Source organism: Paramormyrops kingsleyae, chromosome 16 (assembly GCF_048594095.1).
Source record: "Paramormyrops kingsleyae isolate MSU_618 chromosome 16, PKINGS_0.4, whole genome shotgun sequence".
Lineage (NCBI taxonomy): Eukaryota > Metazoa > Chordata > Actinopteri > Osteoglossiformes > Mormyridae > Paramormyrops > Paramormyrops kingsleyae.
Window position 1 is genome coordinate 30,338,572 of NC_132812.1, and position 18,724 is coordinate 30,357,295.

The 18,724-nt window shown below is 37.4% G+C and overlaps 1 protein-coding gene across 6 annotated transcripts in view; it reads left to right on the forward strand.

The window, feature by feature from the left end:
* LOC111850243 (gamma-aminobutyric acid receptor subunit gamma-3) overlaps positions 1-14,165 on the forward strand; it is a 50,835-nt gene extending 36,670 nt beyond the window's left edge. For 4 of the 6 annotated variants that reach the window (XM_023823913.2, XM_023823912.2, XM_072700144.1 and 1 more), the window contains 4 exons: positions 2,310-2,447; positions 5,932-6,084; positions 7,168-7,367; positions 10,611-14,165. In XM_023823913.2, the coding sequence (XP_023679681.1) occupies positions 2,310-2,447; positions 5,932-6,084; positions 7,168-7,367; positions 10,611-10,889 (770 nt within the window). In that variant the 3' untranslated portion in view covers positions 10,890-14,165. Of the gene's footprint in view, positions 1-2,309; positions 2,448-3,360; positions 3,525-5,931; positions 6,085-7,167; positions 7,368-10,610 lie in introns of those variants that run through there. The other 2 variants (XM_023823915.2, XM_023823914.2) reach the window with 2 other exon arrangements.
* Positions 14,166-18,724: the final 4,559 nt, after the last annotated feature.

Below are 18,724 nucleotides of genomic sequence, written 5' to 3' on the forward strand. Positions count from 1 at the left end.
TTGTATAAATATGTGTGAGACGATGACTTCATTTATTATCAAGTCTGAAATGCTATTACTCAAATACCGAAAATGTCAAGGATCAAATTTATTAGCGTACTACTTCCATTTTACTTTAGCCTTTCACACATTGAACCTAATACTTTTTACTGTGTCCAGGGAAGACATGGGCAATAAGCCGTGAATGGGTCATGCATTTTAAAAGAAATGAAAAAATGATCAGTGATTCATTACTGTGGCATGCTGGGTAGCAGTTCAATACAAAAGACTTGACAAAAACAAATACAGTATATTAAACAGTGAAACAGTTAAGAAATGCCATCTGGATGTATATTTCATGAAGAGCTTAGAGGGCATCTTAATAGATCTGTCACTGATACTATGAGTTCCGTTATATCTCTCCTGAGCCTGAATCAGACTTTTGGGGAACAATTGTGATATGCTAGTAGCTATTTGCTTTTCTTTGTCACTTTTTTACAGTGTATTACTAAACTACTCTATCACTGTGTGATGAGTATGTATGAATGATTCCAAATTCAGTTGCAGTAACGAGGTCCCCTGGGTTATGGACGACCAGCTGTGTATATATTCTCCCTTTGGTCATACGGGTTTCTTCTGGGCATTTTGGTTTCCGCTCATAACTCAAATAATTTGTGAATATTTGTGTCAGTAAGTACTGTAACTTTCTGTGTGTGTGTGTCCTGTGATGAACTGGGATCCCATCCAGGGTGTCTCTCTTGGGCTCTGTGGTTCATGGCTAAGCTCCAGGCAAACTTAGGCCCTACACTGGATAATTGGTAAGGAAACTAGATAAAAAAAATATGTAGGAGGACATCTTTGAAGTTTAAATTGCCATTATATCCACCCACAACCCAATGCACACCAAGATACACATAAAAGGGTTATTAACATTGAGTGTTTGCTGTCTTGCGGTAGAAGCTGGTGTTAGTACACTGGTCACAGCAATCATGCCCCCAAAAAAGAGGTGATGTTCAGTTTTATTAATCCTGTCACATATTGTTATTTAGGAGAAACATGTGGAGAAAATGCAGAGGTATAAATAACACAGATAACGGGGAATTATTTTTCTTATGAAACAGTAGGCTCTCATAATCCGTGGATCTGCATCATCACCAAATAATATATAAAGAAACACTCTTGAGACTTATACTGCAATGCTTTTCATAATTCATAATGGTTTGGTTAGACAGTACAGTATTCGCCGGTGTTATTACTGTGATAAATCAACTGGCAGTCGTATCCTTCTCAAGGTTGGTTTTTTTTTCTGCATACATATAATTTGCTTCTTTTTAGGTAACCAAGCAGGAATGTATTAAGCAGCAACTTAGAAAGTGAGTGTTTGAGACAGAGCAAAGAAGACATCACTGGTATCGGACAAACAGCCTTTCAGCTGAAGTGCCCTTTTGGCCCATTTAGTAAATTATTTATTGACAGACAGAAGGGCCAGTATTCAGCTTAATTATATTTACAGCATGGGGATGCCCCAATAAAAGTGAAAGCTTTCTAAAAATAAAAGAGCCATTGTCATCACTTCTGCAATTCCTTTTGCCACAATCTAAATTTGCTGTCAAGTACGGAAGGGGTATGTGAAGGAAGAATGAACGGTGTGATAAAATGTCACAAAATAACATAGGATATACAGCCTGGTCAGCAGCTGGGATGAATGTGGACTTTCTGTTGAGTTCATCATAAAGGCCGACACATAGGGTCTACTTATATATTTACCTCCTAAATGTCGTTGTTTCATATGAACATGTGGTTTAATAAACAAATGAGTTATTTTTAGTAAAAATTGATTTTGTGCAGAATCTTTATATGATATGCTGAAAATTTTAAACCTGGAGGTAAAGAAAAGTCAATCAAAACCATTTAGTTTTGCATTGACATGCATGTTACTTAGCATTTTTTTTTTAATTGAAATGCATACTACCTGATAAAACTCTGTTATACCTACATTACTAGTACATTGGAAAGTCAGATACTATGTTGCGGATCCAAGGTGATTATTTATGATGAAGATTTATGAAATCCTATTGTAAGAACATGGATTGAGATATTGCAATACTGAGACAAAAGTACCCCTGGAGGTCGACCACAGCATGAAGATGGATTAAACACAACACTTGCTTCCTTGATTTCCACCCCCTCAGTTTCAAATTAGCTTTTTATTATCTGTCTACAAGCAAAAGAAAAGTGATGCTGTTTAAGCCCTGGGGCCAAGAGGGGCAGGCCCTTTGTCAGCTGAATGTATGTTGCAGTCTAACATCACACACTGTTTGTGACTACAGATGGATACCCTCAAGATGAGATGGTGTACAAGTGGAGGAAGAATTCTGTAGAAGCTGCAGATCAAAAGTCATGGAGACTTTACCAGTTTGATTTTATGGGCTTACGAAATACCACAGACATAATGAAAACTTCTGCAGGTAAGGAAAGGGTAGTAGCATTATCATGATAATTTTTTTATGAAAACATGTGTAACACTTTGCTTGAGGGGGTACAAGTAACTTAGTCACTACTTAAGTACAAATCATGAACAAATATAGTAACTACATGAAATACATCATGATTGAGTAATGAACATGGGATCAGTATGTAACTAGCACTTAGTTTCTGGTTAATTAATACATTAAGTAAGTGTACTACTACGTTATTTGTGCCCCCTCAAGTAAAGTGTTACCAGAACATCGTGTCCCTGTTTGATGGTGATGTATTTATGCAATTTTATCTGTTGCAAGAAAGCTAAAATTGTCTGGCAGCATAAAATCCATGCACCCAATTTCCTAAGCAAAAGAACATTTACAACCACTTATCCAGAACAGGGTCGGTCCATCCATGTTCTAACCTTTAATCCTGATGGGGGTCACAGGGGGCCTGGAGTCTATCCCAAGCAGCATAGGGCACAAGGCTGGGCTACCCCATGGTCAGGATGCCAGGCCAACGCAGGGTTCTCACATTATCATACTTCGTGGGCACTTTAGAGACCCTAAAAATGGAGCCTAACTGCATGTCTTTGAGGAAAGTTGACTAGCTGAAGGAAAAAAACGCTATATGAGGAAACTCTCCACACATAGAGCAGAGGTAGGACTTGAACTTGAGTCAAATGAATGAGACTTGCATATTGAACAGTCACAGGTCGGGAGAATTTGATTACTTGGCTGAATGTAAAGGATGTGTCTCAGTTCTTGTACTCCTCCGTGTGAATAGTAGTGTCCATATAATTTATGACATCCCTCTTCACAGCGTGAGTCCTTCTGGTCTGACTTTTCCATCGGATATCAAGGGCATGTGGTTAGGGGAGCACACTGGAGTCTGAGCAGTGGTTATGTGTGTCCATAGGAAAGCAAGACTTTCTCACGTAGGTCCTGCTGTTAAATGGAAAACTGGAGATTGTACAGCTCTATGCTCCGACAGGGAGACAGCAGGATAAGGGCACTGGAGGATCTCCCTCTGACCAATCGGCGTACACTACCATTCAGGAATGCATGGTGCTGCCACAAAAAGCAAAGGAGGAAAACAAGTAATTAGATTTGCATAGGAGTTCCTGAATCTTCTGTTAATGAAAGATTGATGTGTCTACTCTTAATTTTAAACATTGTATAATGTTGATATTGAACAAGTCTGTTCTTTGTGAATAACACAATAATTACCAGACCATTACATGTGCTACCTGGATGTACATAATTGGTCAAAATATAGAAAATCAATTGAATGTAATAGCAGGGTAGAGATGTACTGGTGTGACTGGTATTTAAAGTTGCTCAGCTCTTTGTTCAGTTCAGTCTTCACCTACATTTACTTTTCATCTGAATGGACTTACTTTTGCCTTAAGCGCAAAGAGTCTCAGATCAGTCTAAAGCTCTAAAATGACTTTCCGTCCATGTGATGCATATAATGTCTGTTACCATCCTTGTGTCAGCATTGAAACTTATTGAGTGCAAGTGCATTCTTTTGATCTATATGTTCTTTCCTGGGGTGTAATATTATAAGATGTTGTATATACTTTATTCTGTGAATACTTAAAATGTATCGTTCACTGCATCTTAATAATCTTAAGTGATTTAAGTAAAAAAAAAGATTGACTGCTGATACAGGTTTTCTAAGACTCAAAAAAAACCTTGCGCACTTTGAATTGACATATCCAATAGGTTCTTTGAACGGTATGCATAAATAATGTTTTCTTAATTGTCTGTTTGTTTATTGTGAAGTACTTAAGTAGATACCTAAAGTTTCCTTTGCATTAATTTAGTTATACCTGCATTAAACAGACACAGGTCGCCACTACAAACATATTGAAATGCGTGGTGGATGTTTTCTTTGTTATTGTATTGTGAAATACCTTATCGTGTATTAATGCACCATTCAAAGTAAGGTTGTCCCAGTTCACTCTGCCAGATCCTTATCTAAGTCGATTAACCATAATTTTGGCTACAAGTCAAATTAAGATCCACTTTAGCTTTAGTTTAATAAATAAGTTAGCTCAGATAATAAGTCATGCTAAATATCTGTATCACGAAGGCACAAAACTCGTAAGCTAAGATCCCAATAGCGGATGTTACACAAACCAAACCAATAATCAACCCAGAAGGAGGGTGAAGAGAATTGGTGAAAATCCAGAATCATAAAAAATATGAATAAAGCAAAGATTAATATGGAATCTAATCAGAAATGGAGATGACCACAATTTGGTTAAAGTTACAAGGGTGTAAGTAGGCAGGCTGGTATTATGGCACAAGTGAAAACAGGTAAATGGATGAGACTAATCAGTATGCAGTGAGATTGAAGTCTGGTAGGGTATTATTGTCTGCAGTGTGGAAATCTTTTAAAGTGCAAAATGAAAACAGCCCAATAGCCTCCAGTAGTATTTGCAATGCCATTGCAAGGTGGTATCAGCCCTGTGTTCACGCAGGTCAAGCAAGTGAATACACTGAAATATAAAACACTAGACGATACTTTCAAAAGACAAGAAAACTTTCTTGAGATTTCATTGGCAAGGAATTACAGAGAGGATGGCGGAATTAATTACATTATATGACCGCACTCAGCGTTAGAGAATGCAGGCTTCTGCCGACTTATATGAACATTTTCACTTCAAGTATTTTTGTTTGTTTTTGTGAATGTTGAAGTTGCTGCTTGTATCACATCTAAGTGGAATTATAATTTATCTGATGCCCCTTGGGGAGTCTGCTCAGTGTTTCTATTTATGAGGTTTTTTTTTTAAAATAGTTTGTTTACTGTGGTATTTCGTAAAATATATCGTTAAAGGAAAAATGTGGTGCAGGGTATTTTCTTTATGCATAATTGCAATCTTCCAGCAAATCCTAAGTAATTTGGAGTGGTGCTGCTAATGTTAATGCATTTGAAGTCTGTACTGGTAGTTGTTTCACAAAAATGAAATATATCGTATATTGAATGGAAGCAAAAAATCAAGACAACACTCACTAATTGCGAACTTTCAAAGCGTTTGCAGTAAAACAAACGGTGTCATAAGGAGAAAGGTCGTGTTACCGTAATGGAACAGAGAGCAAGTGATTTATTTAGCTCATAAAAAGTATATTGAAATGAAAATCTATGGAAAAATTCAGCAAATTGTGTGAAATATATATAATACCTTAACACACCATATAATAAAAAATGTTTTGTTCACTTAATAAGGATTTTTGCTGTATTCCCAGTTTCACCCTGTTATCTGCTAACAACTACTCCAGTCAGTCTCACCCATAGGGACTATAGCCCAGCCTGATACACCATTATAAAAGGCAAGTTACTGTAAACACACAGTAAACTTAATCTAAAAGCTGTATCAAACACATAACTAACTGGCAATTATTTTCTGTAGTAAGTTTACTGGCAAAATGCAACACTTAATATATATATAAATAAATATATATATATTTTCCCTGTCTCCAGGTGACTACGTGGTGATGACGGTGTACTTTGATTTAAGCAGAAGAATGGGCTACTTCACCATCCAGACCTACATCCCATGCATTCTTACTGTGGTCCTCTCATGGGTCTCCTTCTGGATTAAAAAAGACGCTACACCAGCCAGAACAGCACTGGGTGGGTCTCAAAATAAATGCATCATGGAAAGTTCTTGTGGACACATTCTTGCTTGTACTGATTTGATTAATGAACTGGAGATGAGATAAAACTGAACTTCTTTATCAAGGCGCCAGTGTTTGTGAAGACCAAGCAAACAGCTCATTCAGATTGTCTGATGTGATAAAATGCTTCAGTAGTGTGGCAGTGAGGTCAAACTCTGCTGGAAGATAACAGAAAAGTGAAAAAGTAGCTTCGGGAAAGTCAACGGATTTTTTTTTTTCTCTTCAGGGAATGTCATATCAAAGAGACACTTAAATACTTCACATACACCATGCAAAATATAAAAACTAAAACATGATCTGAAGATTTTAGAGATGCACCAAATGGAATGTGCTCATTCTGACGTTACATGTAATTGTTTTAATTCTTCTTTATATATGACACTGTGTTGTATTAATTCTGTTACCCAGTTAAAAAATCAAAGCAAGCCTGTAAAATTAGCTTTTCTTTATTAGTTGTTTAAATAGTGTGAGATGAGATGAGAAGCATTCCTCTCCATGACAGGGTGAGGAGGTCAGAGATCTGAAAGTAGCTCAGAATAAAGTTGCTCCTTCAGTCTGAGAGGACATGTTTAGAGAAATTTACATGGACACTACCTAGATAGCTGCTAAGGGAGCTGGTCCTGGCAAGTCCCACTGGGCAGAGGGTTAGGGAGACACAGGAAACGCTGGAGACATTGTGTGTCCAAATGGTATGTTAATAGCTCCTTAGCAACAACTCTAAGTTTAGAAAAAAAATGGATCTTAGCGATGGACACAATCAATATTAAAGGTGTTGTGTAGGAAAATAAGTATTGATTTAAAATCAGAGGGAGATTAAAAATATGATATATGTCCAATATTCTTTATGTTGTTAGCAACATTATAATGGAGCTATCAAAATAATAATCAGCGATGCACCTTGCATTTTGTGACAGCAATGAAAACATTGGATGAAAATATATGACTATAAAATGTGAAGAATTCCCCTGTTAGAGCTTAATTGAAATAACGCTCATGACAGAATTGTATGCCTGCATGTCTTCTGTGCACTTTCTTTCAGGCATAACAACAGTGTTGACCATGACCACACTAAGCACGGTGGCTCGGACGTCTTTGCCCCGCGTCTCCTACGTGACTGCTATGGACCTCTTCGTCAGTGTCTGCTTCTTGTTCGTCTTTGCAGCTCTGATGGAGTATGCCGCCTTGAATTATTACTCCTATAGCACACGTAAACCAAGCTGCAGTAAGGCCAAAAGATCGGTAAGATCGCATTCACGGCCTCCCTTATGGTACATACAGCCACGGAAAAAATTAAGAGACCGCAGCACAATTTTTTGTTTCACTCATTTCTCAATTTATGGGTGTGCGTCCGTGAACTTTTTTTTAATTTTTTTTACAAACTTCAGCCTGGTTCTTCCCTGTTTCTCATTAATGAAGGGCTTCTTCCTTGCTTTATGGGACTTCAATCCTGCTTCTGGGAGCCTGATACAAACTATCCTAGCAGTGCACTTCACACCTGCACTTAATGTTTCCTGTTCTGTTTGAAGGTCACTTGATGTCATTCTACAATTCATAAGAAACTGTTGGATAAGTTAACGGTCATCTCTGGCATTAGAATGTCGCTTCCACCCTCTACCTGGCTGGTTTCTGGTCATTCCCAGTGTCTCCTAATTCACTTTGATCATCTGTACTACTGCTCAGCGTAGCCACTGCTAGCGGAACCAGGATTAAACCAGGATTTAGAAATGCAAATTAGTTTAAAAATATAGAGTGGTCTCTTAATGTTTTCCAATGTTAATGAAATCATTGTTCTTTGTTCTACAGCTGACACCTTTAAGTTTCTAAATTTAGATTATAAACAATTACCTATTAGCAAAATCTAACGAGACTATTTACACAAAGAGGTTTAAATAAAGTGTTTAAATGAAGAGTATTTTTAAATACTGAACATGAGCGTATTTTTTACAAAAAACAAGCTCTGCATGTTGCACAAATTCTGTTCATACTGTACATTTCTGGTCTCGTACTTTGTCTATTGTGTATTTCTGTATATAAATGTGTCTTTCTAAATTTATTGTCCTGTCTAGGCATATTGCATATGCTGTGCTGCTAGCTGGTGTGTTTCTAAATGACATGTAGGTGCCCTATGCGCATTGACAAGATTCTGATAAATGTAATCAGCATTGAGCTGGAGTTTCCTATAGGAAAAGTAGATCTCTAAGATACCTTAGTATAAATCCATATAAGGTATGGTAGTAGCATATAATTGACAACCACAACATGTAAGGAGGTGAACATATGGCTATTTTGTATTTTAGTTCATAAGAACTCTTACAGGTTTGCCCTGAAATTGGGTACTTGAAGCAGTCTACATAAGGGTCATACATAATGTCATGCACATTAATGACACATTATTGACGGTTTTTGGAACTGAATGACACATTATGACAATTCATAAGCATCAATAATGTGTCATTAATGTGCATGACATGTGTCATGTCATTCTTATGACGGTTACATGTCACCCTTATGTATACTGCTTCAAGTAAACTGTTGACTGAAATTGTTAGGGAAGCATTTGTTCGGCCAGTTATCTGTGCTTTACAGGAGTACACTCCCAAGAAATGGATAGACCGCATTGCTGCATCAATCATTGCATTTCTGCACCTCTAAATGAAAGCATGGAAAGACATTTTTATAACTTTGGCTATATAGATGAAATAAAGATTCTTCTATACAGTGCATTTATCTTGTATAAAGTACTTCCTACTTTCTGCAATATATTTATGAAGCAAATTGGAAACTGTGCTAGAGAAAAGACCTAAGTCACAAACACAAGTCCACTGAGACCAACAAGATTTTTTCAGTCTGCCCCGCAGAACATGGTCACGATATGATATCACTTGAATCCAGAAGTACTAGAACTGATATATTACCACAATCCCAAGGAGGGTAGCCAGTCATTCATTATTCTGACCAGTGATGTTTTATGGCCAGGACACAGACTGAAAAACTGCATAGTAACTGTTGCAGGAAGCTGCAGACAGAACGCCTCTTAAATTTAGAAAAATAACTGCTGTCAGGAATAGGCTTGTAATCATATGCCTTTAGCATATGTTTCTGGAGGATAAATTATACATTTATAATAACTAATAATTTATTTGAAGAACACAAAAATAAAGTTGGGTTTGAGATCAGTGGAAATTCTGTCCTTCTCTGATGAGACACCAGGAGCATATTGTGCATTTAACACACGGCATTGTGAGGCAAACATGAATTAATCTGACCACGTGTCCCCCAGGCTTTGATGTGGAAAGACTCACATTTGGGGACGTTTTCGACAGATATTGTCTTATAGCTTTGAGTAACAGCATCAGCAAGTACATATGCATATATGAGGACAACTTACTGTACAAGGAGCAAGTTGAGGGAGGCGTAAAGACAATTTCTCCATGGGGACTAATACAGGGAGATTATTATTATTATTTTTATTATTATTATAGAACCTATATACTGATGTTCTGATGAACCCATCGTATACTGAAAATATCGTAAGTCAAATATGAATTCATAGGTATAACGGGCTTGGGAAAATTTGTTAAACAAAAAAATGCAATTGTTAAACACCACATGAGGTCACAATGACTTCAGAGGCTGGAAACATGGCTGGGTGGTTGCTGCTGTCACCCAGGAACAGTATAAAGCATTGTACTGAGCATTGCTAGCCCAGGAACAGTATAAAGCATTGTACTGAGCATCGCTAGCCCAGGAACAGTATAAAGCATTGTACTGAGCATCGCTAGCCCAGGAACAGTATAAAGCATTGTACTGAGTATCGCTAGCCCAGGAACAGTATAAAGCATTGTACTGAGTATCGCTAGCCCAGGAACAGTATAAAGCATTGTACTGAGTATCGCTAGCCCAGGAACAGTATAAAGCATTGTACTGAGCATCGCTAGCCCAGGAACAGTATAAAGCATTGTACTGAGCATCGCTAGCCCAGGAACAGTATAAAGCATTGTACTGAGTATCGCTAGCCCAGGAACAGTATAAAGCATTGTACTGAGTATCGCTAGCCCAGGAACAGTATAAAGCATTGTACCGAGTATCGCTTGCACAGGAACAGTATAAAGCATTGTACTAAGCATCACTAGCCCAGTAACAGAGCAAGTTTCATAGTCTGATGACTACTGACTGCGTATCGCTATCGCATCATCGTAAAATTGAAATATGAGGTGGAGTGCAGCCGTTTGCCAGAAGTGAGACTGAAATATAGCGTGGCTGGGTTGGAAGGGATCAGCCATGATCTTCTTATGGCCCAAGACTCGCACAGCATCTGCAGGGTAGGCAGGCTGCAGCTGATGTTCTTCTCAGCAGGTCAGACTAGACTTCACTTAGTGTACAGATTACATTCTTGACAGCTCAGCTATGCAAAAATGCTCAGCTGTGCCTGTTCATAACAGCCTACTAACTGAGCATTCTTTCTTCTGTTCTACCTTGCAGAACTATTCAGTGCTTGACATGGGACCTCCCCCAACTCTCATCACCCTAAACAATTCCTTGTACTGGCAGGAGTTTGAGGAAGCCTGTGTCTATGACTGCTTGGATGGAAAAGACTGTCAGAGCTTCTTCTGCTGCTTTGAGGAGTGTAAAGAAGGATCATGGAGGAAAGGACGGCTTCATATAGATATCCTAGAACTAGATGCCTACTCCCGTATCTTCTTTCCTACATCATTTCTGTTGTTCAACGTCGTCTACTGGGTTGGCTACCTCTATCTTTAGCTGTCTCCTGTTATGAAGAGGAGTTGGATGCGCCCAGTTTTACAGAGGAATGACAGAAAGACAGAAAAAAAAAATCTTGTGCACAAGCAACAAAAACAGCTCACTGCGTTCACCACAAGAATGCCAATAACGATAGCTATAAAAAGGTTTGATATGAAAAAGGCAACCTAATTCTCGAATTTCTTCAAAAGTTATAGAGAAACTTGGGAATTGCTAACTTGGTCAGGATGGTAATCAGTGGGCTGTTTTATTCTGATGTTTCCCAACTGGAGTTTCTTCCTTGGACTTCAGGTACCAGAAATAAAAACACACGCAAACATCCGAAGTTCCTGGTTCCTATTGATGATTACGAGAATATGTAATAATAACGTTAGAACATAATAACTTTTTTTTTTTTTAAATGAACTTTACAAGTGCATTCTGTATGTTCCCAACGGAAAATGAAAACCACACAAAACCCCTGTAGTCATCTCTGACTGGTCTGTTTCCAGCTCCAAGGTAGACCACATCGTCCACAGTGCCTTCGTCTGGAGTGGCAGTCATCTGCTCACGCAGAGGCACCAAATCAAAGGCAAGGGTGGGACACTCTTCGGTAGCCCATGCAACTTCACTCTAGATGATTTTATTCCGATGTCTTTGATGACCTGCTGTTTATTGCCACACTCAGCACATGGTATATATTGTGGAGTAGCATGACACCATTAATAGTGCCAAAAGGAGAATTATCTGTTTTTCCGTTTTCACCAAAGCAAACAGAAAATAGCACGACTACTGACCCTGGCACAAAGCTACAATTAACGATAATTGATATCGATATAAATTCATATATACACATTTTATTTACAGAATTATTTTAATTCCATTACATTAAGTAAACACGAAATGTGCAGACATACACATAATAACATCGTATCTTACTAGGAGATCCATCAGAATGAGGCTCCAGAATCTAATCATTTGTCAAGTAAATTATAGAAATTTGAGATATTGTCAGGGCTGGACCAGTCATCTGGCATACCAGGATTTATTTATTGTGGGACCCCCCCCGTCCACCCCAGCAAAATTACTGTGGGCTGAAGGGAACCCCAAACTCATGAACGAATTTCCAGTCCAGCCCATATGCTGGTCACAGTTTATTTAGTGTGTGTATCAGCCTAGTTCATCTTAAACATGGGTGGTGCTTGTTTGTGCATTTTTATATTTTCAAAATAATTTGTCCTTCTTTCTCTATTTCTATCTGCCAGTTTCATCAGGAATTGCATGACTTTGTGCCTGTTCATATGGTGTCCAGCAAGTTTCATTGACTGTGGAGAATTTTGATCCAGTTCAGCACATTCTGATTCAGTACAATTCAGTTATAATATATTTCATTACAATTAAATTTGCTTACTTATATTTCATTAGTTGAATTCAGCATCCTTGAATTTACTTTATATTTAAATTCACTAAAGCCCACTTTACATTTTTGGTGTACTGTACAATCCAATTCATTCCATTCCCTTTTTACCTTGTCTATGTGCCCAGAGTAATTTAGAGTTAGTTTTTATCTGTATTAAATTCAGATTTGAGTGGCAGATTTTTTCATGTTTTGGTGTATGTATAATTCTGAGGTCATTGCTAAGCAGTCATGTTAGACTGTTTCTTTTTTGTTTTTTTTTTGAGTGGTACATTCTATTCCCACATAACCTGTCCTGTTTCTTTATTCTCCTATTCTTATACTTTTGATTACATTGGTATAGGAAGTGCCCAGAGATATATAATGTCTGTATCACCTGCTCAGTCTTTTAATAAGGCATCCTGCCTACCCCAAGCACACCCTCCACCTCAGTAAACAAACAAACTGAGCTTATAATCACCTGATATAAAACATTGATTTGTGGTTACTGTTGACACACAGTCAGTGTATGTTTTCTATATCAAACAAAATTAACAGAGTATAAAAAAATCTGGTCCAGAACTGATAATAAAAATGATAATATTTCAAAAATTATTATAAATAAGTTCAAAGAATTATTACTCGCTCTATCAAATAATTTTACTCTGAAAGAACACTCCAAATACTGAGACTGCATGTGATGTTACGAAAAGTCTAAGTGATCAAGAGTCATTCAGAACAAAAGGCTACCTGGAGTTAGTTTAATGGAATACAGATTTGCTATTTAAATACCAGGCACTACATTTCAGTGTTTTGAATCCTTATGAAGTCTGCAGAAGCATATTCAATATAAAAATATTAAATAAAGCACATATTATCTATTGATATTCAAAAGGAAGTGTTTTAAAACACAAGCAATGAAGCCAAAGAAATAATGAAGGTCACACTGACATATAAAGTAGTAACCAATTCAAAAACAAACAGACATTAAGACAATAAAACATTTTTACTGTTTTAAATAGCCTGTGTTTGTCATTATTCAGATTGACTTTGTGTTAACAATTCTGTGACTAAGCTGTAATTTTAGAAGTTTTCATAAACATGAGAGTGATTAGAGGTGTCGTTTGAATAGTTTTGTGTTGGTGGCCTGTTTTTCTCGACTGTATGAGTTTAAAATTTCAAATTTGCTGTTTGTATTCTGGCTGTTAGTTGTTAAATTAAGTGTATTTTACCCTGAAAAACAATACTGAATTTAGACAGTTACAAGTCAAACTATAAAAGCACATTCATATGGGGGACATCACACACTCATCGAGCATTACTGTTTGTTTACTGCCCCCTATGTACTCTCAGATGCCTCAACCTTCAAAAGGAAATAAATTACTTTTATTACATTACATGCATTTCTTACAACTTGGATGCAATTACAATTCAGTGGATATTTCCCAGACCACCCCTGCCTTAAAGAAACATTGTTAAGCATACAACAACAAACTATGAACTCATCAATTGTGTGTCACTGATATTTGGAAGATTCTGCCTTTGACATGCATTTGCATGTTTTGACATTGTAAGCATAAGAATCTGAAGGAATGAAGAATTTATCTGAGAGATATTGTGTTGTTCTCTAAGTATAATTACATCACTTATGGTTCTGCGTTGCATACAAGAAATATTTATGTATTGAGACTTGTACCGTCCACCATCATTTTCCATGCAATTTGCATATGTTATTTTTATATTGAAAATGTACTTTATAAGGTTAATAACAAAAAAAAACTTTGTTAAAAGTTGTTCTTTCTGTATTAGTCAAATGTATTTACAAGGAACAAACACTATTTTATACATAGATACTGTGATGTCAGTTTGGTTATAATTACAAAATAAATGTTTTTACATAAGCCTTTAGATTTGCTGAATCATGAAAATGTTGGTGAATTCAATATTGAATTCAAGATATTTTTCCCTACGTTTTAATATATTATGTGTTCTACATTTCGCCTAATTCTGCTCTAGCCATGTGTATAACAATTCAGCAAAATTACGAACTATCTGAAAGTCTCTCCTCTCAGCTAGTAAAGTAATCCACGCCACTATGAAGACAGTAGAAAACTTATCAGAAAAGTGATAGTGGCATTATATATAAAAGTAGCCATGTTGACAAATCACTGTAAATATATTTTCCCACTTTTGCAATATGAGGTTCAATACAGACCAACATCTGCTCTGTTTTCCAACTGAGTGAAACTGAGTGAAACTTTTGTGTTATATTGATTGGTGGGGAAAAAATATGAAATTAAACACATCAACAGCAGAACTTTTTTAATCAGAGAATTCCGAGGCTCCTGTTGAGTGGAATATTCAAATTATTTTTTTGTACTGAAAGGAACAATTTATTATCAAAGAATTAAAAATGGCCCCAAGGCCTCTTTAAATCAGGAGAACAAGGTACATGCAAATGTATTAAAATTAAATTAGACAACAACCCAACCTGCTCAACAGCAGGTGCACAATGGAAGCCCCCATGCTTCTCTCCAGCTTCCACCTAGTTGGCCACATTTTTCCTTAGAAGACCAATTACTCAAATCAGGACCAGCTGGTCTTGATTACTCAAAATATATCAGTTGGCAAGGAGATAGTTATCAGAGGCCATAACAATGTTAAATCACCAGCGTCCATGTGGTCCCAAGCTGTTACTCCGCCTACTTCCAGCTCCAAATAATATTTCCCTGCCTAAGTTTTTAGTGTGTCTAAGGTGAAGCACTGCATATGGAATTGTAGTGCCCAGGATATATTTGTAAGGATCCTTAAAATTGAATCACGTTAAATATAAATAAAATGTCACAAAGTCGTTTTTTTTTATTAATTGACATTGTGACTATAGAGTGAAACATGTGTGAATCATTAAGTGAGACATTACAGAGCCTAAAAAACGGAGCAGTTATCATTTGAGATGTGATTTAGTTGGGATCTCGTCTGGCCATGTTTATGAGGTAGCCGTGTCTATCTCCTTCTCCACATAATGAACGCTGATTATTTATTCATCTGACATATAAGCCCTGAAAAAGAAATTCCTTCCACACACCAAAATTTCAAACAAGAAATACTCCAGCTGTGAGCATTAATATATGGTGCTCTGTTCACATTCAGTTGTAATGTACATTTTTCAGTGCTATTAAAGAATTCCTGTGCTTCTGAATGATAATCCCACTATAGCCTAAATCAGCTCCGGTCCTAGAGGACCCACAGGCGGTCCAAGTCTTTGCCCTCTCCCAGCTCCCGATAAGGAGCAAAAATGTGGACTCTGGGGCAGGGAGCTGGGAGGGAACAAAAATGGAGACCGTCTGTGAGTTCCCGAGGATCAGTTTGGGAGACACTGATCTAAAGAATAAAAGCTTTGAAAAATAATATGAATTTTGTTTTCCTTCCAGCGAAAAACAAATCAAAGAGACGAGCCAAGAAAATCAACACTCCTTGTCGTAATTCTACATTTCTGGATGTTTTACATGGAAATATCATTAATAGAATGTAAATAATATAATCCATCCAATAATATTATGAAATATCAGATGCACTGAAAAAACTGGTTTATGTGTCACCTGTCACGCCCCGCTCCGTCTGCTCCTGATGTGTGCCACGCCCACCTCGTTACCTCGTGTTCATCCCTGATTGTTCTCACCTGTTGCCTGTTCCGTTTGCCTAGTCTTTTGTATTTAGTCCGAGTCTCAGTCAGTCTTCTTCAGATCCGTTATTGTATTGTCATGTTCGATGTTTGTGCCAGTCTGCCCCGGAATAAATTCCCTTTGTACGTATTCCCGGCTCCACTCGCCTGCTTCCCGGATCGCTTGCCCCGCAAATCGTGACATAACCCAGACTTACCATACTGGTCGGGTCCATGCAGCATGCCCAATGACTCCATTATTAAAACTACATCTAATATTTTTCATAGTAATTGAATTCAGGGCCGTATACAGTATATTGGTAACCTGAAGTATGTGCATGGCAGATTGCTTTGGAAACAATGCGCAAGATCTATGGAAGTTCAGCTGTGTAACATCACAAAACACTTTAACACTTTTAACATCACAAAACACTTTCACATTTTTTAGGACTGGGGTTCAAATTAGTTTCCATAGATTTAAAGAAGACTATGGAGAAGTAACAGTTGTTACAAATATCTACTACTGAATAATAAATGTATGAATGAAAGTAAAAATAATATTTCTCATATTTCCTGTATCTTCTTCCAGCTCCAGTCTTCTGTATCATGTTAATAAAGGAAGTGATATAACAGATATATTGTCATATGTTAGATATGACTGAATCAGCCCTCAGCAAGATTAAGCAGAGATACATGTACAGTATACTTACACACCGCATAGGTAATTGATCTTACTAGGAGATCCATCAGAATGAGGTAATTGACAGATATTTTAAAGCAGGGCTATTCAATTCAGGCCCTCGATTCCAAATCCAGGCCTTGTTTTCAGTTCTCCCAGGTAGTTAGTTTAATAATCACTGAATCTGATTGGTCAGAGGCTTCACACATGGCTCACAGGTGAAGGAAGGCTGGGAAATCAGCAGGGCTTGGCCCTTGAGGACCGTGAGTTGAATAGCCCTGTTTTACAGTAACTATTAAATATAATAATGCAATACATCATTTTCATATGCTTCAATTAACCAAAGCAACCCTAGTATGGATGAGTATGGCCAGCGAGATAAAGTCTGTCAAGGGAAAGAGGGTTAAAATAAACATACTATAATAAATAAACAATGAATCATATTTAGATTACTTGTGAAAAATATGTAATAGAACATCAATTTGAATGATAGAAACAATATAATAATAATAATAATAATAATATCCATTGCATTAAACTAGTATCACGGATATTTTTTGTATCTGCTATTCTCTGTGACACGATCGGTTATAAAATGATATTCTTCAGCCTAAACGATATATATTTGCTTGCCGATTGCTAAATGAAATCTAACCCTAACCCTAATGTTCCGTTTAGATTTCTCTGGTAAACAGCTCTTTCACACTAAGAAATGCACTTCTTTCAAACAGCTTCCTCCTCTTTGTTCTACAGATAAATGTACAATGCATTTCCACCAGTGGCCTTCTCTCCATTATATGACCTTGTCTTCACCTTTTTCTATGAGGACCCCATCTTGCTGAAGCAGCTGCACACTTTCTCTGATTGGTTAAACGATAGAACCTGGGAAGTGTTGTGTGATTTTGCAGATGTATGGTTGCGCTGTGCTGCCTTCAATCTTGTGGGTTATCGCACGGTCTGCATGTCAGCTCTATCATCAGCCTTCTGCAAACTATAGTCTCCAGCACTCCATCACCTAGCAGCTCTGCCAGGATCTACTATATCCATGATCTGCTCCAAGTACCGGCCATGTGGAGAGGAGACGGAAATTCGAGTGCATTACGGATGCTCAAATGCGTTTAACAAAAGCTTAGACAAAAATAAATCAGTGGCATGTTCATGTTGTTCCTAATGCGTATTTAGATTTCTCTGGTAAACAGCTCTTTCACACTAAGAAATGCACTTCTTTCAAACAGTTTCCTCGTCTTTAAGCTGCAGGTAAAGGTGACTGATGGGCCTCCATCAGTCCTTCATTACATTACCTCATCTTCTGCTCCAGCAGCCTAGATTACGGTAGATAGGTCTTCGATTCAAATAGTGAGACCGAAGAGGCTCCCATCATATGTGTTAGCAGACACTTCTATAGACCCTGTGTCCTGTGACGCAGACTGAAGGATTTACCACCAACACTTTTTATTTATGTGTGGAATTGCACGAAGGCCCACATTCCGCATTTGGAATAATCATTTCGGTTACATTAGCGGGGAGCTGACCTGTTACTGCCATGTACGAAAGCAGAAGAATTCTAATGTCTATTTTGTGCTTAACTGGAAGCCAGTGGAAACACAAGGTGTATGCATTGCTGCAAGCAGTGGTTCTGGAAGGAGTTTGACTTTGGGGGACACCAGCCCAGCGGTCAAATTCAGTCACTAATTCTAACAAACACAACCCAATTTCCAAAACGTTTACTTACCCATGCTATTATTAGTGTGATGAAGTATGTTATGTATATTCCCATTAATTATTCATTAGTTAATTAATTAAGGTCAATGGTATTATTGAGGCAGGAGTGATATTATTAAATAAATTGTTTTTTTCCTGTTTATATCGATATATAGGGATTGACACAACTGCTGTGCAAGTACGCATTCAACTTTAAAAGCGGTACAATGCAGCAATCGATTGTTGTAACAGCGTGAAAGCGTATGCATTTTATGTGCATTTGCGCCGATATGACAAGAAAATATCATGCATTTTAACCTCTATACTGCAAATGAAGTACGAATTAGTATATAAAGGTTAAAAGGCACAATAATTTCTTGTCATATTAAACTTGTTTAATTAATAAAGAACATGAATGC